We start from the raw sequence: 27,950 nt of genomic DNA, 5'->3' as shown, positions 1-27,950 counted from the left end.
CCCTGCCCGGCCTCAGCAACCCCCTCAACACCCACCCGCCTCCCCCAGTTAGGGACTCCTCTATCTTCTGTACTTCTGCCGTATGTGTCCATCTCAGCCCTTGTCACGTGGTGTCCCCTGCTGGGTTTAGTGACTACTTTTATTTTGAAATAGAGATTCATAGGAGCTTACACAGGAATGTACAGGGAGGTCCCACACCCAGCCTCCCCCAGGGCTAACATCTCGTGTAACTATAGCACAACATCAACACCAGGAAATTGACACTGGTATGATCCGGAGTTTACTCGGACTCTACCAGTTAAATGTGCCCCCGTGCGTGTGTGTACACGTGCAGCTCCAGGCCGTGTTACCACATGCGCTGTTCCCGAGTTGACCTTAAGAGTGCACATCGGTCATGCTCCTGCATCCTCGGGGCCTGATACACACATAGGCACTCAGTAAATGCCTGCTGCCTGCATGCCTTAATGAGCAAATGAAGGGTGCCTGGTTGGCTCAGTTGGCAGCATGTAACCCTTGATCTTGGGGTTGTGAGCTGGAGCCCCGCGTTGGGAGTAGAGGTCACTTCAAAACAAAACAAAACAAAACAAAACAAAACAAGAAAAAACAACCATGCATGCACCCAGCCAAGGCAGGAGTCTTGCAAGAACCTTGAGTGCCTGGAGAGGTAAGTTCATGGTCACTGGAGCACAGAGAAGCATGCGAAGGACACGGGGAAGGGCCTGGAAAGATCATCCAGGGCTAGAACACGAAGGCCTTTGTCAGGTTTGGGTTTGGACTGTATTCTCCCAGCCAGAGAGACACAGGAGGGTCGTGAGCCTCGGCAGTCTGGCGGTACCATCCGTGCTGACTGGGAGGACGGCTCGCCAGGAGGCAGGGCAACACCAGGAAGCTGGTCGGGTCCTCCAGCAGACAGCCAGCTGAGAGCCAGAAGGAGTAAGGTGGGAGAAGTTGAAGGAGGAGAGGGGGCAGGAGGTGGGTACCTGAGGAGACAGACGGGTCGAGTGAAGGTCCCAGCCTGGGTGAAAGATGGATCTTTGGGAGGGTTTTGAAGTGCCTTTGTGCATCTGAGCAGATGTCTCCAGTTGGAAGTTTGCGGCATAAGCAAGAGATCCTAATTTGGGTATCTGACTTTCAGGCAGGGATTGGAGCCCCTGGCCCAGCTCCCTCGGTCATGGTCATGAGTGGAGGGTCTGGGAACCGCCCCAGTCTGGCTGAGCCCCTGCCAATGCAGGTAAAAACACAGGGGTCTGTGGGGGTGGGGGACAGGAAGGACACTGCAAGCTGTAGATCACTGTAAGCATTTTGGACAAGAGTGCTATCCTGGGCTTCTACATCTCTCGAACCTTCTGCTGGCTCTCCTTCATACTTCATAAAAATTCTTTAAAACCAGCTATAACCACCACAAGAAAAAGCAACCCAAACAAATGCTAAAAACGGCAGCCAGTGGCTCTCTGAGCCTCTCCACCTATTTTTATTTTGCTTGCACGGAGCTCCATGCTATAAATATGCTCATGGCATCCGCACAGGAACTCAAATGCCAGCACAGCCGACGAAGCTGACTAACCACAAAAATGCCAACTCACCAGACTGAGGAGAAAGAGCTGCTCTGAGCGAAAATCAGGTATGTTCTAGGAGGTCTCAGGCGCTAGGTGAACAGAGAGGAGGGTGGGTACCACTGCCTGTCAGCTCTCCGTGGATGAGGCACAAAGGACAGCTGGTGATGCTGGGGACTGTCCCCAAGGGGCAAGGAATGGGCTGGCAGGTCTCCAACTGCCGTCTCTGGAGGCCCATGGTGGAGTCCAAGCCTCCTTGAAGGGAGTCTGTGAAGGCAGAAGCCCTCCCTGGGCAGGATTATACAGCTGTCCCTTGAACAACCCTGGGGTGAGGGGCACTGACTCCCCCACGCAATTAAAAATCAGCATTTAGGGGCACCTAGGTGGCTCAGTCGGTTGAATGTCTAACTTTGGCTCAGGTCATGGTCTCACGGTTTGTGGGTTCGAGCCCCGCGTCGGGCTCTATGCTGACAGCTCAGAGCCCAGAGCCTGCTTTGGATTCTGTGTATGTCTCTCTCTGCCCTTCCCCCACTCGTGCTCTGTCTCAAAAATAAATATAAACGTGAAAAAAATATATTTAAAAAAAAATCGGCATGTAACTTTTAACTCTCCCAAAGCTGAACTATTAATAATAGCCTAATGTTGACTAGAAACCTTATGGTTAACATTGATTAACATATAGTGGTATATGTAATATCACAGGGAAGACAAAATACATTCATGGTATCCTGTATTTATGGGAAACGTTCTACATGTAAGTGGACCCACGCAGTTCAAACCCATGTGATTCCAGAGTCAGCTGCCATCTCAGATGAAGGGAATACTGAGAGAAAAGAGGGAAAACCCAACTGGGCCAAAAAAACAGGCAAACATAGGAAAATAACTGGAAAGTCCAACAGTAACAAAAACATGTTACAAAAGAGAGAAAAAAAGAGTATCTTTAACAAGCGTTAAAGAGTCTGATAAGGCTGCCCGCTGTGTGATTCCAACTATAGGACATTCTGGAAAAGACAAAACTATGCAGACAGGAAAGGGTCGTGGGTTGCCAGGGGGTGGGGGAGGGGAGGGATGAACAGGCAGAGCCTGGAGGAATTTTAGGCCAGTGACCCTGTCCTGTGTCATCCTGTCATGGCAGGTACATGACATTCTGCATTTGGCAGAACCCCACAGAATGTACCACTCCAAGAGTGACCCCTAACGGGAACTATGGATTTAGATAATAATAATGCTCATCAGTTGTAGCAAAGATCCCACACCCATGCAAGATGTTAGTACCAGGGCACTGTGTGTGTGTGTGTGTGTGTGTGTGTGTGTGTGTGTGTGTACGCACAAGTATGCACATAAGACGTCTCTGTGGGCTTTCTGCTCAGTTTTTCTGTAAACCTAAAACTGCTTTAGAAAAGAAAATACACTAATAAAAAATACTATGGAAAGCACAAGGAGGTCTGTTACTGTTACATCTGAGTTTTGTGGATCAGCCTTACTTAAAGCATTAAAAACACCGTGGCTGTAGAACATCTTAGATAATTCTTTGCATTTATTGCATGGGATTCTGCAATCCGGATAGCTTTCATAGCCTCTCTCTTGTCTTGCCCAGAGGGCAGTGTTGCTTTTTGAAGACTGTAAAAAAGTGTGCTCAAGGCCTGTTAAATAGTATCTTGATCTTTGTTAAGAGAAACAGGAAATCTCTGGAGTGGCTTTAGATCTTGTCTTTTCTGTGTACCACCCCCCACCCCACCATCCCCTTGTCCTCATGAGATAGATCATTCTAAGGGGAAAAAATAAAGCCTTAAACAACTTAGTAAGATTCTTGGGAATTAATTCAAACTCCAACAGTAACTTTTATTGTACAAGCTTCTTATACATTGTGGGTGCTCAGCTAATCCTGGAGGGAGGGATGGGAGGGTGGATGGATGGTTGGTTGGATGGGGGGAAATGGTGGCAGGAGCAACCTTCTTCTTTAGGGGTTGCTCTGAGTTATTAGTAAAGGTATTAGAGAGGCTTTGTTGGGCCAGTTGAAATGTAGGAAGATCACTTTAAAATGTAAATAGAGAGGTATTTGTCTTCAAAAGGTAAACTGTGAATTAAAATATTGTGTATTAAAGGCATTAATTAAGATGAAAATGTAAAAATGAAAATTTCACTGCTAAGAGATGGGGCAGATTTCAAAAATGAGGTAGAATATTGGTTCAATATGTCTGGTGGTATACTCTTGTATCATTGCAGATATTGCTGGCTGGTTAGAAATGTCTTTGCCTGGTACAGTGACTTCAAGTCATAGGATTGATTAGAATTCCTACCTGGCTCTAAACCCAATGTTTTTGTCACACTCACAAGAAGCCAAAACGACTGATGAAAAGTGTAATGTTCAGTCGACCAAGCCACGTTTTGTCTACGTCGTTTTTTAAAATGAGTGCTGAATGATTTATTCAGATAATACCTATTGTTTTGATTACAGCACAGAGCTTTTAAGGAGGAAAAGTACTACAAGTACTTCCCCCAAAGGGGCTGCATTTTCCTTCCAAACGCGATTGTCTGCGAGGACAGAGGAATTCACCCTGCGTTTACCTGTATTTAGTCAAATCAGGTCATGTGTGGTTATGCACTGGGATTGAAGCCCAGGCCTCCGGGAGGCCCAGCCTGGTTCTCCCTAGGGAACTCGTTCCACCAGAATCCCAAAGCAGCTCACCTTCATACCCTGAATGTTCTTCAGTAGGACATCTCCGATTCTTTGGTAATCCCCTCTGATGTGGGCATTTGAGCGGCCTTCCCTGAAAGCAAAGGCAAAGGGGTTGGAAACAAAAGCATGAGCAGTGGAAACATAACCGGAAAACATCTGGCCTCAGATCACAAAACAGCAAGCTTTATGCCTTCCTTTCCAATCCCCTATTATTTGTACCTCTCCCTTCTCCGGGCGTCACACAATGTTAGCGCCGGAAGGAGACTATGAAATCACCCCATTCTTCTGCAAAGAATTCCCCTTGTACTTCGAAAGAGACAGGGAAGAACCATTGTGCTATCATTTTAATTTGGTCTCATTTCAAATTTTTTCCCCATTCACGCCTGGGTGATTTGGGCGTCATTACAAGAGCTTGGAAATCACTAACAGACAAGGTTTCTGGTCCCAAGAGCCCTTAGCTTAAAGCAGACAAAGAGCTGCGTGGACAGCCCTGGGGAAAAGAAAAACATAACTGAGGAGGTACAGGAGCCCCACGTGTGGAGGTGGGAACAGGGGCAGAAGTGGGCAGGATGGGTGTCCCAGGTACAGGGAGGGGCAGGGAAGGGAGGTTCCAGACTCCCCCCAGCCAGAGATGCTGGGTGAAAGATGACAAAGATGTGGGCCCTTTCAGCAGAGTTTTGGGCATACTGTATTCTTATTTCTTATGGCTCTGGGCTGCAGCCAATGTTGATAAGCTAAGAGCTTAAGCAGCAGAAAGGAAAGGAATATCAATAACGGTAGGTGGTTATTAAGCACGGTCCACTGTGCTGAGCACATTATAAGCACTAGTTCATTTACCCCTCATGATGGCCTTATGAGGCAGGTACCATCATCAGCACCATTAAACAGCTGAAGAAACCGAGGCACAAAGAAACCACGCGGTTTGCCTAATGTCAGCTATCGTGAGACCGTGGGCCTGAACTTGAGTCCAGGGGGTCCAGCCCACACCCCTCCAACCATGGCACCGGTGTGTATCTGTGAATTTACCCACTGATGGCTAATATCTTCAAATGAACTGTTCAGGAGAGCTAGAAGCTAACTTAAATGAGAGGGATGCATGAAAAAGAAAAAAGGTAAAAATCCGGGCATGGGGCTTCCAAGTCAGAAGAGAGAGCCCCAGCTCGGGGCTTCCCGCAGGAGGCAGTGAAATGACACATTCCCCTGGTTCTAACTAAGCAGACACGTAGATTACATCACCAGGGAGACAGAGCACCCAGACCCACGGGGTAGTTAAAGCTGCTCCGGAATAAAGGGACAGACAACATACTTATGCTCCCAGCCTGGGTCGGCTTCTAGGCGCTTTCTTTATTGTATTCCTTTCCCCTCCCCCCGCACAGAATTCCCCAATCCTTCTGCTTCCTCTCAGCTGCCCAAACAAAGGGTGTTGGCAGATTGCCTTAATCACTGCTCCTCTTCCAATTGAGTCTGGATTCTGTCCTCCACTCCCTGAAGTGCTTCTGTGAAGGAATACCACCAACCTCCTAATTGCCTAAACCCTGCCCCTAGGCAGCTTCTCTGGGTCTGGGGGCCCCAAACTCCAGGCACTTGGCTCTCCAGCTTTGGGAGGCCTCTGGAGGTCAGTTCTCAGTCCTCGTGGCCACCTCCCCCTCTTCAGGCTACTCGTGAGAGGTCTGTGTTCTTTGGGAACGCATCTGTGCTTATGCGCTCTCTTCACTTCCTACTTCTTCCTGTATAATCCCTGGATTCCCCACGGGTTCTATGCATGATGCCAGATCTGTACCCAAATGCCCCTTGTCCAAATGACCCAGGGACTGTATTTCTTACACCCACCAGAGGGTTCTACATGAACGATCCTGCAAGTATCTCAAACTCAAGAGGTTCCAGAGTTAATTATCTTACTGCCCAAACTCAATCCCCTTCCTATGTTAACCCCCTTGATGATGTAACTGTTCTGCCCCCCCCCCCCGCCCCCCGCTCAAGCCGGGAACCTCAGGTATCCTCCCTTGTCTGTCTCTCCTATCCCCCACCCAGTGGATCAAATTCCTCCCAAAATGGGGTCACCGGAGAATGTTTAAGTGACAGACTTAAACCCAGGCTCTGCTTTAGAGACGGTGCTCAGTCTATTGCTAATCACCGCATATTATTCTGCCCTGTCAACCGCAGGGTGGAGGCATCTCCGGAATTTTAGCAAATGGTTATTAATCCAATCTCTATTGAGAAGTTTATTGTTTGGCCATTCTGTTGATCCTGATGTGTGCCTACTTTTAGTTGAGAGTTTACTGGTTGCTCTCTTCCTTATACACTTGGAGAAGGGAGCTCTGGCCTCAAATGGAAGCTTTCTGCTTTATAGAACCCCTCCTTCAAGCCTGCACCTTCACCATCACGTGATGCCCTGGAAGGAGCTGGAAGCTCCCCTTCCCTTTCCCCGCTGCTCACCCCCACCCCCACCCCGCTCCAACACCTGAACAAAAAAAGCTACTGAGCCAGAATGTCCTGATTTTGACTAAATGCCACACATTAATAAGAGAAGGCAAGGCACAATTGAAACTCGATTTGTGGGTATGTAGATATGACCTGAAACTTATGTAAGTGACCCCAAAACTTTCAAATGGGCATACCATTTGACAAATGCAGCTAAGGAAGGTCTTTAGTTAGTTCAAAGGACATAATTTAGATATTTTAGCCAGAGTCCTCCGGATTGGATGGGCAAGGGGAGAATTGGGGGGGGGGGCTTTATTAATAACAAGCAATTTCCTCCTTCTTGCAGATAACGCCCAAGGGAAAATGAAGTGCTGGGAAGCGACATGGGGGGTGGGGTGGAACATGTAGTGTAAGTCAGATTTTATTGACTGCACGTCCTTCTTCTGCCCACTGTTAAAAGAAAATGTACTGATGTTAAAGCCCCAAACTCAAGGGGACATTTTCCTGCATCAGCTGGCTAGCAGAGTCCTGTTTCTCTGTCTTTGGCATCTTTACTTTCATTTTAGAAATAGCCCTGGGTTCCCATTATCAGTGCCCTGTGCCCTGGGGAAGACAGTGATGTGGATAAATTCAAACAGGGCCAGCTCTAGGTGGTGTGGGGACAGAAGGCTGGGGCCTCAGAAGTCAATGCATCCGGTCCAGGCAGCGCTGCCCGCCTCCCGAGACCTCCCCCCCCCCCAGTAGCACACATGGCCAGTCCCAACCCCTGTGTGGTTCCAGAACATGGCGCCAGTCCATGGGAATAGGGCAAACCAAAACTGCTGCTTCCTATAGAAATACTGTCATGTTTTTACTTCCTTTGCATGTTAATGCCACCAAATCCACAAGTTCAAAGCATTTGCTTTGTTATTCAGAACTAAAAGGTCATTTTATTATTAAGAACATGAAAAAAGTAATTATAATTCTTCCAGAACATCCTCTGGATGTTAACCTCACAAGAAAAGGGTCCTTGTTTAGAAGACAGGGCCACATAGTTGTTGTCCGTGTAATTACCGCGCGGCAACAAAGCTGAAAATTCTTTTGACAATTTCACTTTGTAAACCCATGTACTCAGAAGCTTCCCAGAAGCTAAATTCTGCCCCGTGCACCATGATTAATACACTCCCTGGAGCAATGACACGTTAGCTCAGCGCTGGGCCCAACACACCCCCACACCCCCCACCATGAATCTCCCAAGTCTTCCTGCCCCTCGGTAGACACTTCACTCATGACTATGTGAGCTTGTCACTAACTCCGCAGCAGACAGACCACGAAGAGGAGGAAAAGGCTAGAAGGGCCAGTTCTCTGTGGGAGAGACCAGTAACGAGGCTGTCTCCAAGGGGTACAAGGAGCCCTTGCACCTGAGGGCTTTGACTCTGTCGGGAAATACAACACTGGCAGTAGGTGCAGGTGGGCAAGGCCAATGGGAGAGATCACCACTCTGCTCCCCTCCTTCCCACCCCCAATGCCGGGTCAACATGAAATCTTCATGGAACCCTAGGACAGTCTACAGCGTGTCCACGGTCTCATGCATTGGTGATACAACCCCCAGCTATCCCACATGGTACTATGCACCCCAGGATGCCATCTCCCAACCGTGAGTGTTTTCTGGGGAGCGGGACATCAGGCCTGGCTTCAGTCGAGTGTCTGAGATTCTTTACCATGGAAAGCAGGTAGTGACTGACCCACTGGGCATTTTGAGTAGCCTAGTATAAACGCAAGCATGTTCACCAAACACTCAGCCCTTCCCTTCTCCTCCCGACAAATGAAGCATCATCTCATGAGACTGAAACATAAAGCCAACTGCCGATTGGAGCTGGGGGGTGGGGGGGGGAAGGGGGCGGCTCTCCCACCTCACTCTGTGTCTGGGCACTCCCTGACCCCGCAAGATGGACTGAACTTTTGTGAGCCTCATTCTCAGGCCTCATTTGCAAATCAGACATCACGTCTTTGCTCTTACTCGTCCCTGTGGTTTCTAGGATCTTAAATGAAAACGGTCTGTGATCACATGTATTTGTGTATACGTGTAAGTAGAAAGATAATGTATAAATAAGCAAATGAATAAAGACACATCTTCCATGAACGTGTGGGTGAGGGAGGGTGGCTGGGTTCAACGCAAACAATTTAGCCAGAGTAATACATTGTATTTATATTCATATACCTAATATTAAGATATTTATCTTTTTATCTATTCATTATGTTTATATATTATATATACTACACACATCTAACATATATATTAGCCACAGGTAATCTATGTTGATTTCAATATTCTTTGATGGATTCCAATATCCTTTGAGATCCCTGGAGAAGAAAATCCAATTCATTTGAATTTTAATTCACATCCCCAGAAAGACGTTCGGGCCGGAGGCATCCTCACTAGGCACATGGCGCTTGAGTGTTTCCCTTTGGTAGCTACAGATAAGGGATTCACTCCCTGAGCGGTACCTTCAGCTGGCAGATGCCTCCTGTTCTTGGCAACATCATGCCCATCAGTTACAATGCTAGGATGCTTACATCAGCTTTTCTTCTGGGTTTAAGGCCAGGTCCCGTTTAATAAGAGGAGCACAAGTCACAGCCCCACTCACGGGCAGGCTTGACAGCACCCAGATGAGACCTGGAGTGGTCACCTGGGTTCAGTACTGTTCATGAGCCACACATGAAAATGCAGGGGAACAGAAAAGCCATTTAAAACTCATCAGCGGCCTGGAGAATGTTCGCTCTCAAGTGCTTTCCAGCAGAAACCCGCCTGCGGTTCAGGTGATTGGAAAACCTGTTTTCCTTTTTCTAGGAAAGCAGCTTGGTCTCAAAGCACAGGGGGCTGTCCAGTCAGGAACAAGGCAGATAATTCAGGGAAAACTAGCTCCCACATGTGACTGAGAACATGTCATGCTACTCATGGGTTAACAGGAAACAGTCACCAACATCATTGTCCCTGGAACCCTGGGTGGACAGTGGAAAGCCAGCTGGGGCAGAATATAATGAATTCAGTGTCCTTGTAGTGTCTTTCTTGGCTTTGAATCAAACATAAAATTTTAAACTTAAATTTATATAAATAAGTGTGTAAGTGACCCCCCCCCCATGGTATACAGGTATACCCCATAAATTCTGTTCCATTGTTTATGCTAGTTTTTCAAAACTTTCCTCCATTGCCTATGCTTCCAGGCTGTTTTCTAGGTAGACCACACTGCCTTGTCTCCAATGAGTTTCACTGCTGTTTACCTTGACAGCAATGGTTTTAAACACTTTTTGCATGGTCTTATTTTTTTTAAACCAATGAAAATCGTCAAACTAAAGCTGTGACACACAAGAAGTAGCCTGATTTTGCTGAAGGGTTGGGGGGCGGTGCTCAGAGAACCACCCCGAGTCTTGCCTTTTGACAACGATCTTGAAGATTCTGAATTCCAGGGAAGTGGATGGAGAGGAATGTCAAGTGCTGTAACACTCACGCATGACTGGAAAGGAAGGCTGCATTCTCCTATCTTCCACTCCAGAGTCCTTTCCCCTTTAGAGCCTCTAAAACTGTGCTACCCAGTATAGTATCCACATATGGCTGCTTACATCTTAACTCCGCTTAAAATGAACTTTTAAAATTCAATTCCTCACCCATACGAGCCCTATGTGAAGTGCTCACCAGCCACATGCGGCCAATGGCTATTACTGAACAACGCAGACACAGAGTATTTCCATCACTGCCGAAAGTGCTACTTGACAGCATCGTTCTAGATAGAAAGAGAACACGTTTACAGCTACCTCCCTGCCCCCAGGTTCATGGGCTCCAGGGAAAGCAAGAAATGGGGTGTAGTCCTACCTGGTTTTATACCAACCAACTTTCAGAGCTCATTTTCCGTGGGAGGTGGGGTGGAAGATGGGCATAAGACAACAAGGTTGTTTTGTCAAATGAGACAACTTAACAGTGTTTTGTAAGATGTAGAAATGCAAGGTGCTTTTTTTTTTTATTATTTAATTAAAAAAAATTTTTTTTAATGTTTATTTATTTCTGAGACAGAGAGACACAGAGCATGAGAGGGGGAGGGGCAGAGAGAAAGGGAGACACAGAACCCGAAGCAGGGCTCCAGGCCACGAGCTGTCAGCAGAGAGCCCGAAGCAGGGCTTGAACTCACAAACCGTGAGATCATGACCTGAGCCGAAGTCGGTCGCTCAACCAACTGAGCCACCCAGGTGCCCCACAAGGTGCTTTCTCATAGCAGTGTGGCCAGTCTTAAAGCTATCATTTTTAACACCTCTAGAATACGGACAGGGATTTCTGTTCTGAGAAAAGGGTCAGAGGCCCCCTGATCTCTTGGCTTGGCCTAAGTAGGAAAGAGAGCAGGCGCTCTCAAGTACCCTCCCCCCCCCACAAGGATACCCCTTTCAAATCTTATCTGGCTGGTCTGGCTGCCTCCTTGACACAGAACAGAGTGAAGGATGAAACCAGAATACAAGCTCTAGGAGAGTGATAACTGTGTCGTGTTTTGTTCACTGAACATTGAGGAGAATGACTGATTTATAATAGGGACGCAATAAATATTTGTCCAAGTCTGTGGACACGGGGATTCACACACACAGAGCTCAAGGTTCTGAAGTGGAGAGATGGCCCTGCCACCAGAGCCCCAAATGTGTGACTGGGGAGGAAAAGAGTGTGTCACATCTTTACTCCATTACGGGTGCACGTGTGTGTGTGTGTGTGTGTGTGCGCACGCGTGCGCACGCATGTGTGTGGCCAGGAACAGCCTGAACAGCATGAACAGCACAGGGGGGCAGGCAGGGGCTATTTCAGATCATGCCTGGGGCTGGGGTTTCCCGGGGGCCAGAAGTTGTTCTCAGGTTAGTTACAAGTGAACAGCAACGAACCAGCTTCTTTGGAGTTCTTCCCCTCTAAACGTTATGCCTCAAGCCTCTGGTGCTAAAGGCATAGTGACAGCAGACCAGCTGGTTTCAAAATCCAGTCGTGCCCTTAACCAGCTGTGTGACATCTGCCAAGCAACTCACCCTCTCTGTGCCTCATTTCCTCACCTGTGAGGTAAGGTGATAACAACAGTATCTACCTAATGATGTGCTTGTAAATATTAAAAGACATGATACACGAGCAGCATTTAACAGTGTCTGGAACACAGAGAATGTTCAGTTCACGTTAGCCAAAACTTTCACCAACAAAATCGGCAAGCAACCTCTATTTTTTTTTCAATCAAAGAGATAAAATAAAGTCCTCCTGACGGTAACATACAGAAGGAGCCTCGTCTCAGATTGTAATGGTCTTAGCGTCTCTGTTGACCTAAACCAGAGCGAAAGAGATACCACAGATGATGCTCTCTGCTCTAGGGTCCCATAGCCGTGTACCCACCTTGTGTCCGATTCAGCCAGAGCCAAAAACACCACCGCTCAAGATTTCCCAGACACCACGGGGAGTAGTGAAATACGGGTCCTCAAAAGTTCCTAGCAGTCACATATATGTGTTAATGAGCAAGCAAATAGAAAAGCTTCCCTAAGACCCAAACAGGAAAGGAGGCAGTTAGCAGTTTACGCTTGTTGAAGAAAACAATGCCCGACAGCCCATGTGGTTTGAGAAAAGGTAGCCTGTGGAGGAAGGTCTACTCTCCTTCCTCCTCTTGTTCCCTCAGTAAATAGTCAGCACATTTGGTGTGAAACTAAGGCCCCTGAGAAATTCCACAGGGAGGGGGCAGAAGGCCCTGTCAGCAAATCCAAGGACAAGGTTAAGAGGCGGTTGAGTAAGATATGGAGGACAGGACCTGGAGGTCATGCTGCCCGGGTTCAAGTCCAGCATTAACTCTCCCACCTGGGCAGGCTGTCCATCCACCCTATTGACCGAGGCTGAGTCCCCTCATCTGAACCTGCCTCTTTGCGCCGTGCGGACAGAACAAAGTGTATAAGGGCTTGGAAGGAGCCTTGCTGTTGGTTCTGTTGCAATCCCTTGGGAGCGGACAGAGAGGCTCTGGGGATATGCTGCGACACAGCTAAATTCCACAGGAGTCACCTCGGATATTACCATCTCAGTGGTGGCCACTTCACCATTAAATAGTGTCTTGGTGGATTAGAAAAAAATCTGAATCCATTTTCTCAGATTTGAGCCCTACAGGTGATGTTCCTGTAGACAAAGCCATCACAGGGCCAGTGTTGGCCAGATGCCATGTACTTCCTGCCCCTTTTGAGAGAACAGCACAGGAGGGTGTCCGGAGCAGAAGGACCTCTCGGTGAGCACAGCTGACATCCCAAAGCCAGGAGCAGAAAGAAAGGATGCAAGGGTTGGGGGCACAGGTGCTGGCTGGGGCTCTGCCGGGTTCCTGCTGTGTGGCCCAGGGCAAGCCACACTCTCCTTTTCTCCTGTGACGAATGAGGAATCTGGGGCGCCTGGGTGGCTCAGCTGGGTAAGTGACTAACTCTCAATTTCAGCTCAGGTGGTAATCTCATGGTTTGTGAGATCAAGTCCCACGTCAAGCTCTGTGCGGACAGTGCAGAGCCTGCTTAGGATTCTCCCTCCCTCTCTCTCTCTCTGCCCTGCCCCCCTGCTCAGGCACTCTCTAAATAAATAAATAAACATTAAAGAAAGAGAGAGAGAATGAGGAATCCACGGCAGATGCACTCTCAGCCACTTTCCAGGTGTAAAGCCTTGTGCCTCAACAACACAGCTGCAAAGCCACAAGCTGAGGATCAGCTCAGACCCAAGTTCAAGTTGTACCTCTGTCACTTATGGGTTGTATGTCGGGGGTCTCACCTCTCTGGGCCTTATGTTCCCAATCATACAATGGATTAACACCTACACCTAGGGAAGTGTTTTTCAACAAGGATCAACAAATTTTAATAAAGGGCCAGATAGTAAATACCGTAGGCTTTTCAGGCCACACAGTCTGTGTCATGAGTATTCACCTGTGAAAGGCAGCCATAGACAATGGGTAAAAAAACCAACACGTGTGGCTATGTTCCAAAAAAACTTTATTAGCAGGAACAGGTAGCAGGCCAGATCTGGCCAAGGGTTGGTCAACCTGGTTTTGAAGATCGAATGGGAAAATCCTGGTGGTCATTTTAATTTTTATCACTAACACCAACTTTACAAGAGTACCAGGTGTCTCAAGAGTCTACGCACAGTAAATGCGCATTAATGGTACTTGATTATTAATATTAATGCCACGACTCTGCATGTGAATCAGACTTTGTAAAAGCACTGTCCATCCACATTTGCCAGACCCCCTTCTGCTTTACAAAAGATCAATCCTTGACCCTTGGAGACATGACCTAAATGAACTTATTACTCGAGATTTACCGTGAACCAAACCAAGGCATTTTCACGCATTTGTTTTAAAGATATTTTCAGCAACTTGTGTCCAAGGGCCTGTGTTTCTTATAGTAATGTGTACTATTTCTTCTTCATTTTTAGACCAATATTGTCCAAAAGATCTTTTTCTGTGATGACGAAGACGTGTTTTATATCTGCCATCCAACATGATAGCCACTAGCCACGTGTGGCTAATGAGCCTTGAAATGTGGCCAGTGTTACTGAGAAAATGAATCTTTAATTTATTAGATTATTCAAATCTGTTTATTTATTTTGAGAGAGAGAGAGAGAGAGAGAGAGAGAAAGAGAGAGAGTGAGTTTGTGCGAGCAGGGCAGGGGGCAGTGAGAGAGGGAGAGACTCCCAAGCAGGCTCCATGCTGTCAGCACAGAGCCCAATGCGGGGCTCAAACTCACTGTGAGACCACAACCTGAGCCAAAATCAAGAGTCGGAGGGACATTTAACCAACTGACCCACCCAGGAACCCCTTGATTATTTTATTTATTTATTTATTTTTATTTATTTATTTTTTTATTTATTTTTGGGACAGAGAGAGACAGAGCATGAATGGGGGAGGTGCAGAGAGAGAGGGAGACACAGAATCGGAAACAGGCTCCAGGCTCCGAGCCATCAGCCCAGAGCCTGACGCGGGGCTCGAACTCACGGACCGCGAGATCGTGACCTGGCTGAAGTCGGAGGCTTAACCGACTGCGCCACCCAGGCGCCCCCCCCTTGATTATTTTAAATTGAGATTGCTGTCAGTGGCTAGTAGCTGCCATATTGGACAGTGCGGCTTTATAAGTCTTCATCCTTTTCTTACATTGTTTTCCATTTGTAAACCATCTCAAAGTCATTGCGGAAGATGAGGCACAAAAGGATTTGAAACCACAATAAAAATGAGCCTTAACCAGTTATGAAGCAGTTGACAAGCAAACAATCAGGCATTCAACCAAGCCAACACCATTCCCGAGCTCCAGTCTAGACTAAGAGGCACAGAAACGACTGGCCAAGCGCTAAGGCAGGTGCGTGAGGAACTGAGATGCCAGGTGGACTGTGCTGGAGTAAAGCCTCTCAGGATTCCTGACACAGGGTTGTAACCCAGACTTCCTGCTCACAACCAAACTCATCGCTGCAGGGACCCTGGGAGGCAGTGGGATACGTCACACAAGAATGTTCCATAAGAAAAGGCACGGCAGCTGATTTTGCTCTAGAAGAAGGAAAACAGTTTTCACGGACTCTAGTAAATGTCCTACGGTGAAGACAGGAGACCTCCCCACGGGACTGGTCTGGTAAGGATTAGGCAATTGTGAACAACGCTCGGGGGACAGTCATTATTACTCCATAAGATAACTGCAGGCGTGGTCTGCAGTCAGCCTTATCTTGGGAAATAACATAGAAATCAGATCCCTTCCTTATGTACACGTGGGAAACAGCCTACAGATGTCTACTTCGGGTGGGGGGAGGTGTGGAGGGGCCGACGCGCACAGAGGACAGGAGGGCAGACGTGGATGTGTGTGTGCGCACCCACGTGGAACGTGTGCTCATGCCAGGTTCAAAGGCCTGCATCCACCACAAGGGGAGAGGACGCTGGGAGAAACTGCCTGTCGTTGAGGTACGTTTCTGGGGAGTGGAGGGAGGTGCAGTGTCCCCGCCCGCCCTGCGTACAGGACGCACTCAGGTGTGTGATGAGCTCAGGACACAGGCTGTCCAGCCTCAGGGCTCCTTTCTAGCATTTCCCAACACGGTCCCAAATTCAAACCAGGCCAGAGAAGCAAGGAGCTTAACCACCGCAGGCCTCCACGTCAGGGGAAAACCACGGCATCCGGCTGATTGGCATGATCGCCAACCGCATCCCCTTCTGGGTCACTTAAAAAGGTAACGAGTCTGTTTTCACCTCCCATGGCTTCAGTCGGGAGCCCCATCGACCTCACGGAGCAGCTGGGCGATATGGGGAAACAATAATGGGAAATGAAAGAGGCTCCAAGAATGAGGAACATGGTAGAAAGCGGAATGTGTGCACCGTGCGGTCTGCATTCCCAGGAAAAGGCACCTCGAAAAGGCACCGCTCGAGCATGAGTGGGGGAGGAGCAGAGAGAGAGGGAGACACAGAATCCGAAGCAGCTCCAGGCTCTGAGCTGTCAGCACAGAGCCTGATGTGGGGCTCGAACTCACAAACCGTGAGATCAAGACGGGCTGAAGTCGGCTGCTCAACCGACTTGAGCCACCCAGGCGCCCCCATCCCCACATTTCATCTTGCCCAACTCTGGACAGCCGAACACTAGCTGTTTCCTCAACCCCAGGCGTTGGCAACCTCCGTTTTATTTTCTGTCTCTCTGAATCTGATTGCTCTAAGTAGCTCATGAGTGGAATTGTACACTGTTCTGGTTTTTATTTCATTTAGCATGTCTGTAAGGTGCATCTGTGTTGTAGCATGTATCAGAATATCCTTCCTTTTTAAAGTTTATTTAGTGTGAGGGAGAGAGAGAGAGAGAAAGTGAGGGGGAGTGAGAAGATCCCAAGCAGGCTCCGTGCTGTCAGTTTGGAGCCCGGCACGGGGCTTGAACTCACAAACCTCAAGATCATGACCTGAGCCGAAACGAAGAGTCAGATGCTGACCTGACTAAACCACTCAGGCGCCCCTAGCATGCCCTTCCTTTTTAAGGATATTATTCCGTTGTACGATGTACCACATTTTGTTTATCCATTAATGATTCACGCATCAGAGGGCATGGGGTTGCTTCCAAACCAAACCTTTTGGCTCCCGTGAATAATGATGCTATGAGCGTGGGTGTAGAAGTATCTGTCTGGGTCCGTTTCTCTCAATTCTTCTGAACATACAGCTAGGATTGGACACATGGCACTGGGTGCCATGGGAAATCTAGATTTAATTTTTTGAGGAATTCCTATGACTTTCTTTTAAGGATGACCAGCTTCAAAGAGTGGGTAGGATGAAAAGATTTATTACTCATTTTTTGTTTTAGGATTGCTCACTGTGAAGCTACTATGAAGATGTGCACTCCGGGGGAGGGCTGCAAATCATTGTCTCACCCACATGGTCACCCCCCACTCCTCTTCAGCCCCTGGAGCATCCTGGCAGGACAACGGAGCTTCCTTTCTGCTCCAGACAGACACCCTCCTGTCTCTCAACCCCCTAGGGTCCGAGCCTGCTCCTGCCCCCACACCCCAGGGACCCTGCCTCAATCTTCTCTGCACGTCGTCCCCGCCACTCTTCAGACGTGCTCTCCTCGGGGATGCTGCACCCCTGCTCACCCCTCGTGGCTTCTTCCATTTCCTCTGCTGCCTCTTGCTCGGCCATGAGCTACACGTTTATGGAAAGTTGACAACAAGGTGTATTCTGTCCCTGGCTCTCCTCTGCCTCACTGTTGTTTCTTGCAGGACAGGATTCTTCTTGTGGGTAACTCCCATATCTACATCACTGCACCGGATTTCTTTCCCAAGCCTGAGACCTGCGTTTCCAACTGCCGGGAGGACTTCATTACTGACCCCTCAAAGCTGATGTGACCCAGAGCAAACTCAGCTTCCCTCCGTTATATTTGCTTCTTCCTTTCTTCTTTCGGCTTCCTGATTTTGTGAGCATCCTCCCAGGTAACCAGGATCAAAGGCCTCCCCCTGGCCTTTCCCTTGGTCCCGTGGGCCCGACTTGTCTGCTCGGCGACATCTCAACCTCCGGTCTCCCCCACCCCTCCCGGCTAGACTTCTGCACCCCTTCCAAGTGAATCTGCTGCCAAGCTTCTAATAAATGCAGCAGACCCTTCTTGAGAACTGTGTGTGCCCACAGCCGATCCCACATGCCTCTCTGCAGGCCTCTTGCCCAGACCCCAGCTCCCTGCAGGCTGATGTTGCACGGGGCACAGTCTACCGAGGCGCATCGTGCTAGAGAATCCAGGTCTGGGGAACGAGTCGGCTGGTGTTCACTCTGCCTGCCAGGCCTTTCGGGGCTGGAATTTGGGACACAGCTCCGAAAGCCAAAGGTTGTAAGAGGCTTTCTCTGAGTGCATTTGAACAGCTGGGCAAAATATCCTGGCTTTCAAAAAGAAAGGCTTTCTTCCTGTTTTCAGAAGTCACCAAGCCTGTTTCCTGGTTTTTGAAGAAACAGGGTCACCTGGGCTTTGGCCAGGCTGAAACAACCCATCCCCTCATCAGGTGGGTTTACTCAGGAGGACGCAACATTTGGATGCGGGCAGGTGTGTTTACTGAGCAGGGGTTCAAGCCTCCTCATTCAGGGAAATTCCTGGTAACTTTTCTGCCTTAAGACTTCCCACTGCTGATCGAAGCATAGCACTGCCTCATGTAAAACCATGGTGGCCGTGTCATTTAAGTACCAAATTTGAGGGAATTTTAGGTGCATAGTAAACTTTAGATTTCTTTCCATTAACAGTAGTAATTTAAAGAGTATCACCGAATAAAGCCTGGAGTTTAGCTGATGGTAACTTAGCCACATTAGTTTCCTAGCTGACAGACGTGCCCAGTGATGGAAGAAGCTGACGTGAGGGCAGAAACCCTACTGTCGTGGCAACTTTTTTCTAAATCTAAAGTTATTTCAAAATAAACAATATAAAGAAAGATTAGCTCCTCTCCCGCCTTCTGCGAATGGGACAGAAGGCTAAGCCCTTCTCAAATACTGTCTCATCTCGTCCATGTAACAGGCCTATGAGGTGCACATACTACAGATGACACAGTGTAGCTCCACAAGGGCCAGAGGCAGCCAGAGATGTCCGGTGGTGGTGTGGCCAGGAGTGTGGACAGTCAGAACACAGCCATCCCCCTCGGCACGGGCCAGCCGGGTTTCCCATACCCCAGACTGAATAGACACATACACGCATCCACATCTACTTCCATCTGGCCTGGTGGTCCAGAACTCAGTGTGAACTCCTTTCTTAACGAACCTCCCTGAGTTCCATTCTTTTCCTTAAATATATTCACTCACATAGGCTGCCTATGCCGTGCAGGCATCAATGGCCCAGACGTCCTTCAAGGCAGAACTGGCCAGTGATGCCCCATGCCCACACTGGACATGGCCCACTCATCCATGACAGGGCCCGGCCCTCCTTCTTTTCCATGCCTTTCTGTTCCGGAGACCACAAGCCCCCAGCGGGCAAAGCCTTATACTTGAGCTAGCTCGCTCGCTCCCCCACCCACCTGTGCATGCATTCACTGCTTGTAGAAGAAACAAGAGTTATAACCAAAATGCAAGTCAGAGAATCATAGAATCTTAGGTTTGTCACAGGAGCTCCGTATCAGTTGTTCCGGAAAAGGTATTCATCACAGTCATCTCAAGAAGCACTTTAGAAATACACACGTCTGGGACTCCTCCCAGTGTTCTGATTCAGGAGGGCTGGATGGGGCCTAGCAATCTGTATTTTTTCAAAACTCCCCCATCCCCAATCCCAGGCGACCGTGTTGCAGTGCCAGGTTTGGGGTTTCCAACAGATAAATGCCTTCTAGAAATAGTCCACCTCTGCTCAAGAAACCCCAAGGTGGAGGAACTCATTACCTCCTAAGGCAGCCTCTCATCGCCAAGTGTTAGTGCTAGGGAATCCTTCTCTATATTTAGACACGATGTGCCTCTTTGGAAATTCACTGTTTAGATTCTGTTCTCTGATACAACTAAGAAGACACTTACTCCCTTTTCACATGACCAGACTAAACAGAGCCATCAGATTTTCTAGAATCTTCTCTCTTCTAGGACAAATGCCCATAGTTTCAACAACTTTTTTTTTTTTTTTTAATGGAATGCATTCTCTATTCCATTTCAAAAGTGAAACTCAGAATTGTGCCTAGTGTTCTGAAGGAGCCCTGAGCATTTTTTGTGCTCTGGCCGCTTTCGTGAGGCAGTCTAGGACAAGCATTCTCGACCCTGGCTACACACGGGAATCATCGGGGAAGCTTTAGGTCCAACCTCTCAGAAATTCTAATATGACTGGTCTGGGGTTCTGCCTGGCTATCAAGATTTTGTAAAGGTTCCAGGTGATTCTGCTGAGCAGCTGATATTGAGAGTTACAGATACAGACGCGGGGTCCTCTCTGTGTTATTCTGTTGACTCACACACTCATTCACTCAGCCTTTTTGCCTTGAATCCCTGCCAATTCCTCATCATGCACTTGAGGAAGTGACTAGTTGAACTTAGCAGCAGACTTTTACATTTATTCCTGATAAATGTCATCAATTTGGTTTGGGTCCACTGTTGCAAGGTCAAGTCACGTCCTTGAGCTTCATACTGACTGTCTGCTCTCTTTCTAGCTTTGAGTCTTTTACATGCTTCTGGTATTGTCATGTAAAACATGGATAAAATTATAGATCTTTGAAAGATCTACTGAAAATCCTCTGGGAAATAAATGACAGCAGCTGCTTTTTAGGCAACTGGATATTCTTTCACAGTGAAGGACCAGATGCAAAAGATTTATGGTCACAGATAATAAAAAGGGTGGCGTTTATTCCTAGTATGAAATGTTCCCTACAGCTCCCTGAAGCTCTCTCTGGTGGCAGGTGCCAGCTGAAGCCACCATGCTGAGCTGCCAGGGTACAGCTGATGACATTTCCTGTGTGTGGCCTCCCCAACATTATTTAGGTCACCTGCCACATGGACCAGAGCTGCCACAGTTACACCTGCTCAAGACGCCCCAGCCTACGGGAAGATTTAAGACTGCATTCGCACACATCTCACTGGCCAGACAACAAACTGTGAGTGGATTTCTCCAGAGTTGTAAGTTCTCTGACTCCATTACGAAAGCATCGTCTCACTTTGTAGGAATGATGAGGCAACAGAACATGGCAGAATGCAACCGAGCGTTTCCAGGTAGACTTTGGGAGGTAAAATAAGAAGTTAGATCCTGTGGAATCTTTTTTAATTTTGAAAAGTGGCATTTCTCTTACATTCACAGCCCCAACCTACAGTGTGGCCCTAAAGTGGGGTTTCCAACCTTTCTCCATTTTCAATGAGGCGGTTTCTCAACCCTGGCTCTGCTCTCCTCCCTGGGGCATCTTGGCAATGCCTCCCACTTCCTTCTAATGCACGGCGAGAACGGCATGTGAATCATCCTAAAGCACACACATGAAGTCGGACACCAGAGCACGTTCATGTCACTACGCAGGAGAGCAGCCCCGTGAACCTGTTCAACGGACACTGGCATCCCACTGTCTGGATCACCTAGGGCAAGACCAGCTCATCGGCAGCTCCTTTAGGCCCCTGAGCCGTTAAATGCCCCGAGACCGCTTTAAAGTAAATTCTCACCTCCCGTGAGGATACAGTATACAATGGCTCCCGCCTCTGCCTAAAACACAGAAAGTTTTTGCTATTTTCTCCTGGAGTTTTTCAAATGTATGTTTAGTAGAAGGTCAACTCCCTAAGAGTCTGCATAGAATGGTCTGAAAACAACAACAACAACAACCCTAATAATTTTCTGGAAAGGTTCTAATTTTACAGAAGGGTACACTGGATTTTGCATCCTATGACACATGAGGTGTTTCCTGATTTCTTGCACCAGGTTAATGTTTTATTCAGTATTAAACGGACTTAATATTATTTTGAACCAATCTGTTCATGGACGTTTAGATCATTTACAATCTTTCAATTCTAACATGGCTATCTCTGTTGTACATCATTTCACATTATAAATGTATCCTTAAGGTACATTCCTAGATGCGGGATTCAAGGACAAGTGTGTGCGTGGTACGTAGGGTTCTACATTTTTCCAACCACTTCCTCAACATAGTGCAACAGAATACTGAAAACTGCATGAGAGATACAGATACTTCACAGACGACTATAAAGCAAGAGCCAGTGACTACCGTCAACTCCCCCTGGGAATCCCTCAGTACGCCTGTTCTTTAGAACCCTCGTCGGCTTTCCAGAAGTACATATCTTTATTTTGTGATATTCACTGAATTATAAGAAAACATGCATTTTGAAGAATTATAAACCAAAGGGGGGGGGGAAATCCAGGATGAGATCTAAATATACATAGAATTTAACTTGGAAATTTTTTTTTTAGTTTATTTATTTGAGAGAGAGAGAGAGAGAGAGCGCACACACACAAGCAGGGGAGGGGCAGAGAGAGAGGGAGACACAGAATCTGAAGCAGGCTTGAACTCACAAATGGTGAGATCATGACCTGAGCTGAAGTCAGATGCTTAGCCACCCAGGTGCTCCTAACTGGGAAATCATCTTAAGGTTGGCTTATCTCAAGCCAGTTTCTTGCCTTTATCTTTGGCTGTGACAGCTGTTTAGAAGGCATGACACAAAAATAACATTAGGGAGTCAGAGAAAGAGGAGGGTGTGGGGACAAAATGTAGTATTTTCTATTTATTTGAAAAAAATTGTTTTAATCCTTATTTATTTTGGAGACAGAACGAGAGAGACAGAGCATGAGCCAAGGAGGGGCAGAGAGAGATAGAGACACAGAATCTGGAACAGGCTCCAGGCTCTGAGCTCTCCGCCCAGAGCCCGACACGGGGCTTGATCCCACGAACTGTGAGATCGTGACCCGAGCCAAAACCAAGAGTCGGACACGTAACTGACTGAGCCACCCAGGCGCCGCCGCCCCCTCCCCCCCCCCCCTCCCCGCCCAAATATAACTGCTAAACGTAACTGCTGTACTCACCACAGGGCTAGTCGTTGTTCAGTCTCCTTGAGAAAACTTGTATGAAATTTGTGCAAAGGTTCAAAATTCGGGAATATGAGACTTTTCAAGGCTTCGGGCATGACATCCTCTTTGCTGACTGTGCTCTGAAACCACTGGAATAAAAAGAAGACACACTTAGAGGTGTAAAGTTGAATGAGGTGATCCTTCAGAGGTGATGCTGTGGCCCAGTGTGCCTGGCGCCCCCAGGGCCTTACTGCTCGGTAGGCAGTGCTCAGCACCAGCGGGGGCTTCTGGGCCTTACTGCTTTTCCAGTCTTCAATTACACGGGGTGAGAGGCACCCGTCTGTTACCAATCGGCGGTGGAGGCCAGGAGGAATCTCCGAAGTGGGCAGCTACTTCGAATCAAAACTTCCACTTTGGCCAACTCCCTGGTAACCACTGATTTAGACCACTGCACCCGCTCTGGTTCAGTCCTTCTGGAACATCTATCTCTGTTCCCTTGTGAAAACGCTGAGCACCCATGAGGCCGCACCAGAGAGAGGGAGAGCCCCGGCCTGTACATGCAGTCGCTTGCGAGGCAGGGCTATCCCACAATGTTTACTGAGCACCTGCTGGGGGGTGGGCAGGCACCATTCATGCCCCGGAGGTGCAGAAGCCCAGTGATTCCTACTGACCTCCAATGTCTAGTTCTTTCCCAGAATCCAGGTGCCTTAAAGACATCTACAATGCTTTGAATTTGTTTCTCAGACTGAACAGGACTGATTAAAATAATTAAAGGTGGTCTCCTGTCAGGTTTGCTGACAGGGCTCAATTTATTATCAAGGATGAAACGAGGCTTCCATTCACCTCTGGGGTCTTCCTCAAGCAAAAGCAGCTACCTTGGATGACGGGCCAAACACAAACTGCTCTGCCCTGGTGCACGCACACAGCAAAATGCTCAACTTTCATTTTCTCCACTTCAGCAACTTCCTTCTTTTGCACTTAAAAATCACAATTATACAAATTTTTATAGAGCATGTTCCAAATTAAATATTCTCTTGCCGTCTAATTTCTATCACCCAGAAAACCAAATCCTTTTAATTGGAGTCAGAGAACCCAACATTTTAATTAGATCCAGCTTCTCTCTGAAAGCTGCATATGAGTGGAGGTAAATTATGTAATTGGATGCTTTAGGGGAAACGCTACACATACCGAAGTGATGACCTCAAGATCCTTCAGATAAGTTCTCTCAGTGGTGGAGACTTCCTTAGCGATGAAGTATGCCTTGTCAGTCGGGAATCTCTGCAAAAGCGATACATTACTAATTCATGATGTTTTATTAACTGGGCTACAGACTAAATCAACTCTTATTTGTCCCCCTTTTTGTGCAAGGAACTAGCAGAAGAAAATGGAGGTTTCCTTCCACATAAACATTACCCTCAGTAGAAGGCCTCCAGTGAGCATGTAGCCACCGCGGAGAACAATTCATTCAAAATTGGGCATCAGAAAATCTAATCAACTAGTAAAATATCAGAGCAATGCAGTCTTCCAGGAACTAAAAGCAACAGAAACCACAGCGGCCTTTGTCCTGGGTGCCGGGAGCTGGTGGTGTTGGGTGTTCAGGAAACAGAAGCTACAGTGTTTGTGGGAATATGTAGGGTGGCCAATATGAGGGGACAAAGTGAAAGCAGCTGGTGACAGACACCATTGGGACTCGATTCTCCGGAGTCTGTCACTTAGGTGAGCAGGTACCTCTCGACAGTGGGCCAGTTAGGGGTTTTGCTTTCTCTTTCAACAGTAAAAGAGAGGCAATCCCTTGTCGCTAGCGATCTCACTTGCTTCCACAAGAGTCCACCTGACGCCACCTTTGGGGACACACATGACAACACTGAACGTGGAGACTCGAACGGACCCTTGTGCGCCCATGTTTCCAGCAACGGGATTTGGGTAAACAACCCAACCATCCATCACCAGACGTACATGAACACAGTGTCCTCGACCCATACGGTGGGGTTTCGTTCTACCTTAAAAAGGAAACGGACACGCGCTACAACATGGATGAATCCTGACGACATTTCGCCAAGTGAAAGAAGCCGGACACAAAAGGACAAATATTGTATGATTCCTCCCGTATGAGGTACCTAAGCGGTCAAATCCATAGATGCAGAAAGTAGAAAGGAGGTTGCCAGGGGCTGGGGAAGGGGGGGGGGAGATTTAGTGTTTAATGGGGGCGGTTTCAGTCTGGAACAACGAAAAAGTTCTGGAAATGGACGATGATGACGGTTAGACAACACTGTGAATGTACTTAGCGTCACTGAGCAGCACGCTTAAAAATGGTTACAATGCCAAATGTTATGTTTACCACTGCAGTTAAAAAAGAAAAAAGTAACGCGCACATGCACGCAGGTCCCCACACCTTTCTCCGGCCTTCCTCCTCGTCGTCGGTGCGTGGGCACACCTGGTCGTTCAGCAGCGGGCTGACCAAGGGAGAGGCCTGCTTGGTGTCCGGGCTCAGGTTGGGAGACAGGATCACGTTGGTGGGCGCGGCTCCTCCCTGCGAGTTGATGGACAGCTCTGAAAGGTGAGGGCTACCAGTCAGGGAGCCTATTTGGGGATGAGAAGTATTAAAGAAAAAAAAAAGTAATTCCTTCTGGGACCGGATTTCTACTTACAATTCCCCCCCATATCAAATCTTTAGAACCTAACGTGCTTGACTATTTTCTAGATTTCCTGTGAGTTGCAGCTGCCTTAATACTAAAGATACCATAGTATGAATGATTCAATGGAGCCAGAGTCACGCAATTAATGGTAAGACAGAGAACTCCGTTTAGGGGGTAGTAATAGTAGTTGAGGAGCACAGTGTATCCCCCCAAATACGATCTTCATCTCCTAACTTCTGCCTTAGCTTCTAAGAATTGCTCGAGAAAGACAGTGTCTATACCACCAGGAGACGTGAGAAAGGACTAGAAAACAGAGCTATACTAAAAGGAAACTAAATGGCTGATGCACCCAGGACAGACTACACCTTATAACAACCACGGCTAAGTAAAGGACACAAGCAGCTAACTCCCCATTCTACAAAGAACAGAAGCAAGCTTATTATACCTGGTGGCGGGCCTTCCATGTCTCTCTCACTGTTTGGGACAGAAACACTAGCATCACATTTACATGCAAAGGTGATCATTTACAAATGCAGAGCTGGAGGTCATTACATTATCACAGTTCCCCTTTAAGAGTCAAAAAGTGACAGGCAATTAATGACTCCTCTGAAAAGGAGATATTAAATCATACGAAAATGTAGAATTACCCATTATGAGTCAGCCAAAGGACATGATGTGTGCATGAAACTCTTTGCCAAGAGAATTTTGCAAATATCCAAGCCTCAACCCGTGGAACTAAGTGGGATGTTTCAAAATATACTTCTACTTAAGCGTTTGCACCTAACACATTTGTAATTCGAATGCAGGTTTGCTAGGACTGGCACTGCGGTAAACAAACTTAAAGTAGCCTGCAGGCTCGTCTGTTACCAGCATGAGGAAAGACGATGGAAATGCTTTCTCATTTTCCGATAGGCGGTTTCAGCTCATGGCTATTCCGCAAATTCGACAAGCATTTTGGAGAGGAAGGTGAAGTGCGATTTTCTGGGGCCACACCCCGTTTTCTTGACATCTATCCTCTCCCTCTGAATTCGTTCATATCCACTTTGAAATTACAAGACGGGATGGCCTTGAATGGAGGGTCGTGAACTTGATCACAGTATGAATGAACCAGCCATGAAACACCACCAGCCCCCACCCCGGCCCTGCTGGACCAGCTAGCTGAGTCACTAACACGTGCGTGAAAAGCCACCACACCCGGAAATAACAGCAAAAAGCAGACATCCTGCTACTGATTATTGGTCAGGACAATGATCCTTGAAGAATGAGATTAGAAAACATGAGGAAAAGACAGATTCAAGAAGTTTGTGTTTTAAAAATCCCTCCATTGAAATCCTTGCATTTTAAACACACATCATTGAAACGAAGTCCTGGTGTTCGACAAAGACCCATTCACCCCACACACCACCAGACCCAGCGAAACCCGGAGAAAAAGGCCAGAAATTGCTTCACAAATGTCAATTTTATTGACACTAGTGCACAACCGAATACAATAACTTGGAAAGAATCGGAACTTGTCAAATAGAAATAGTGACAACAATTAGAACTGCAAATGTTTCAAGATACTACACTATTCTCTTCTTTAAAAAAGAAATCACAAAAAGGCAAATGTCATCACTACAAATAGGAAATTAGAAAAGAGAAATTCTGGCAGTCTGTCTGGAGATCAAAACATTTCATGCATTGTGAGTCACTGTATCAGAATCACTTTTTATTTGTCCACCGTAATCTGGCAAAATTTGGGGCTTACCTTCAGCTCTCACGCTGTGCATGAGGTCAGGTGAAGTGGTTATTAAGTGAGCACATGCGGGGCCTCGATTTTGCAGTGACGTGGAACAGAAAAAGCACTCACTTCATCAGTGAGAGTTGGAGTCAAGAATAAAAAAGCAGTTAGAAGGCTGGCTTGCAGGAGGCGTGGGGAGTGGGGGAACAGTACCAGTTAGGCCCTGGACAGCATCCAGGAGCAGAAGAAAAACCAACCACCCCACTGTGGGGGAGAAAACGTGCGTGTACACCCTCAGGTACAACCACTTCCACCCTCTGAAAGTCAAAAGCTATTGCCCTGGTGAATTCCTCCTGGGGACATTTCTATAGGAGAACACAGACCAGGGCTCCAGAAGAGGTCTGTCCTGCCATGAACGCAGGGCACGTTTCAAAGAATACAGCCATCTAGAAGAATCCACACTGAACCACATCACAGATGGGATTGAGAAAGTGGGGCACTGGGAGCGAACTTCAGGACAACCCATGTTCTTTGCAGGTAGAGGAAGGGACAGCCCTGGGTCGGCTACAGGTTGCTGGGTGACAACCTGCTGGATTCACTCATGTAGCCCAAAGATGTGGTGACCAGCAACATTACATGTGCAACACACAGACTCGGGGAATGATCAAGGTTAGGGTCGCCGATTTCTGTTTCCAGAGAGGCTACTTCAGCAGGCTTTGTGTCTACTCTTAGGACCTAAGAGAGGAAGGCTGATGGGTGTATTTAACAGTAGGACCAATAAATCAATAAATACCAAGCAGCCTGGTCTAGGAATCTGTCAGCAATTCTCTGGAAGGGAAAGGTCCAAACTCTGAAGTTCAAGTTTGCTGATTTGAGTTGTGCCCCTTTCTCCCCTTGCAAGAGAAACAACTCTTGAAAATTTATAGGAGACATGGTCCAAACAAAAGTACGTAGCTCATTTACCATTCGGCAATCAATGAAATATGCTGATAAGGGTAATCAGTAG

The 27,950-nt window shown here is 47.5% G+C and overlaps 1 protein-coding gene and 1 long non-coding RNA gene across 5 annotated transcripts in view; one reads left to right on the top strand and one right to left on the bottom strand.

Annotated features, from left to right (window-relative positions):
- The window catches only part of FARP1 (FERM, ARH/RhoGEF and pleckstrin domain protein 1), a 293,763-nt gene that overhangs the window by 18,679 nt on the left and 247,134 nt on the right, over positions 1-27,950 (bottom strand). Inside the window, exons 14-17 of the mRNA XM_047081200.1 lie at positions 24,981-25,168; positions 23,777-23,866; positions 22,604-22,737; positions 4,243-4,324 (exon numbers count right to left, since the gene is read on the bottom strand). Coding sequence (XP_046937156.1) covers positions 4,243-4,324; positions 22,604-22,737; positions 23,777-23,866; positions 24,981-25,168 — 494 coding nt within the window. The remainder of the gene's footprint in view (positions 1-4,242; positions 4,325-22,603; positions 22,738-23,776; positions 23,867-24,980; positions 25,169-27,950) is intronic.
- Positions 948-22,025, top strand: LOC124513345 (uncharacterized). Of its 4 annotated transcripts, XR_006962360.1 has the most exons (7): positions 14,772-15,004; positions 15,118-15,271; positions 15,533-15,594; positions 15,745-15,857; positions 16,964-17,138; positions 17,379-18,146; positions 20,572-22,025. It is a non-coding gene; the product is annotated as an uncharacterized LOC124513345 (long non-coding RNA). The 4 variants fall into 4 exon arrangements; XR_006962358.1 differs by lacking the exons at positions 14,772-15,004; positions 15,118-15,271; positions 15,533-15,594; positions 15,745-15,857 and adding an exon at positions 948-1,621 and having other exon boundaries at positions 17,379-17,588; positions 17,806-18,146; XR_006962357.1 differs by lacking the exons at positions 14,772-15,004; positions 15,118-15,271; positions 15,533-15,594; positions 15,745-15,857 and adding an exon at positions 948-1,621.

The sequence above is a fragment of the Lynx rufus genome, unplaced genomic scaffold (assembly GCF_022079265.1).
Source record: "Lynx rufus isolate CCGP_SWC_20201006 ecotype Redwood Valley unplaced genomic scaffold, mLynRuf1.p SCAF_1, whole genome shotgun sequence".
Classification (NCBI taxonomy): domain Eukaryota; kingdom Metazoa; phylum Chordata; class Mammalia; order Carnivora; family Felidae; genus Lynx; species Lynx rufus.
The sequence above is the reverse complement of the archived record's forward strand: the minus strand, read 5'-3'. Positions and strand labels throughout refer to the sequence as shown.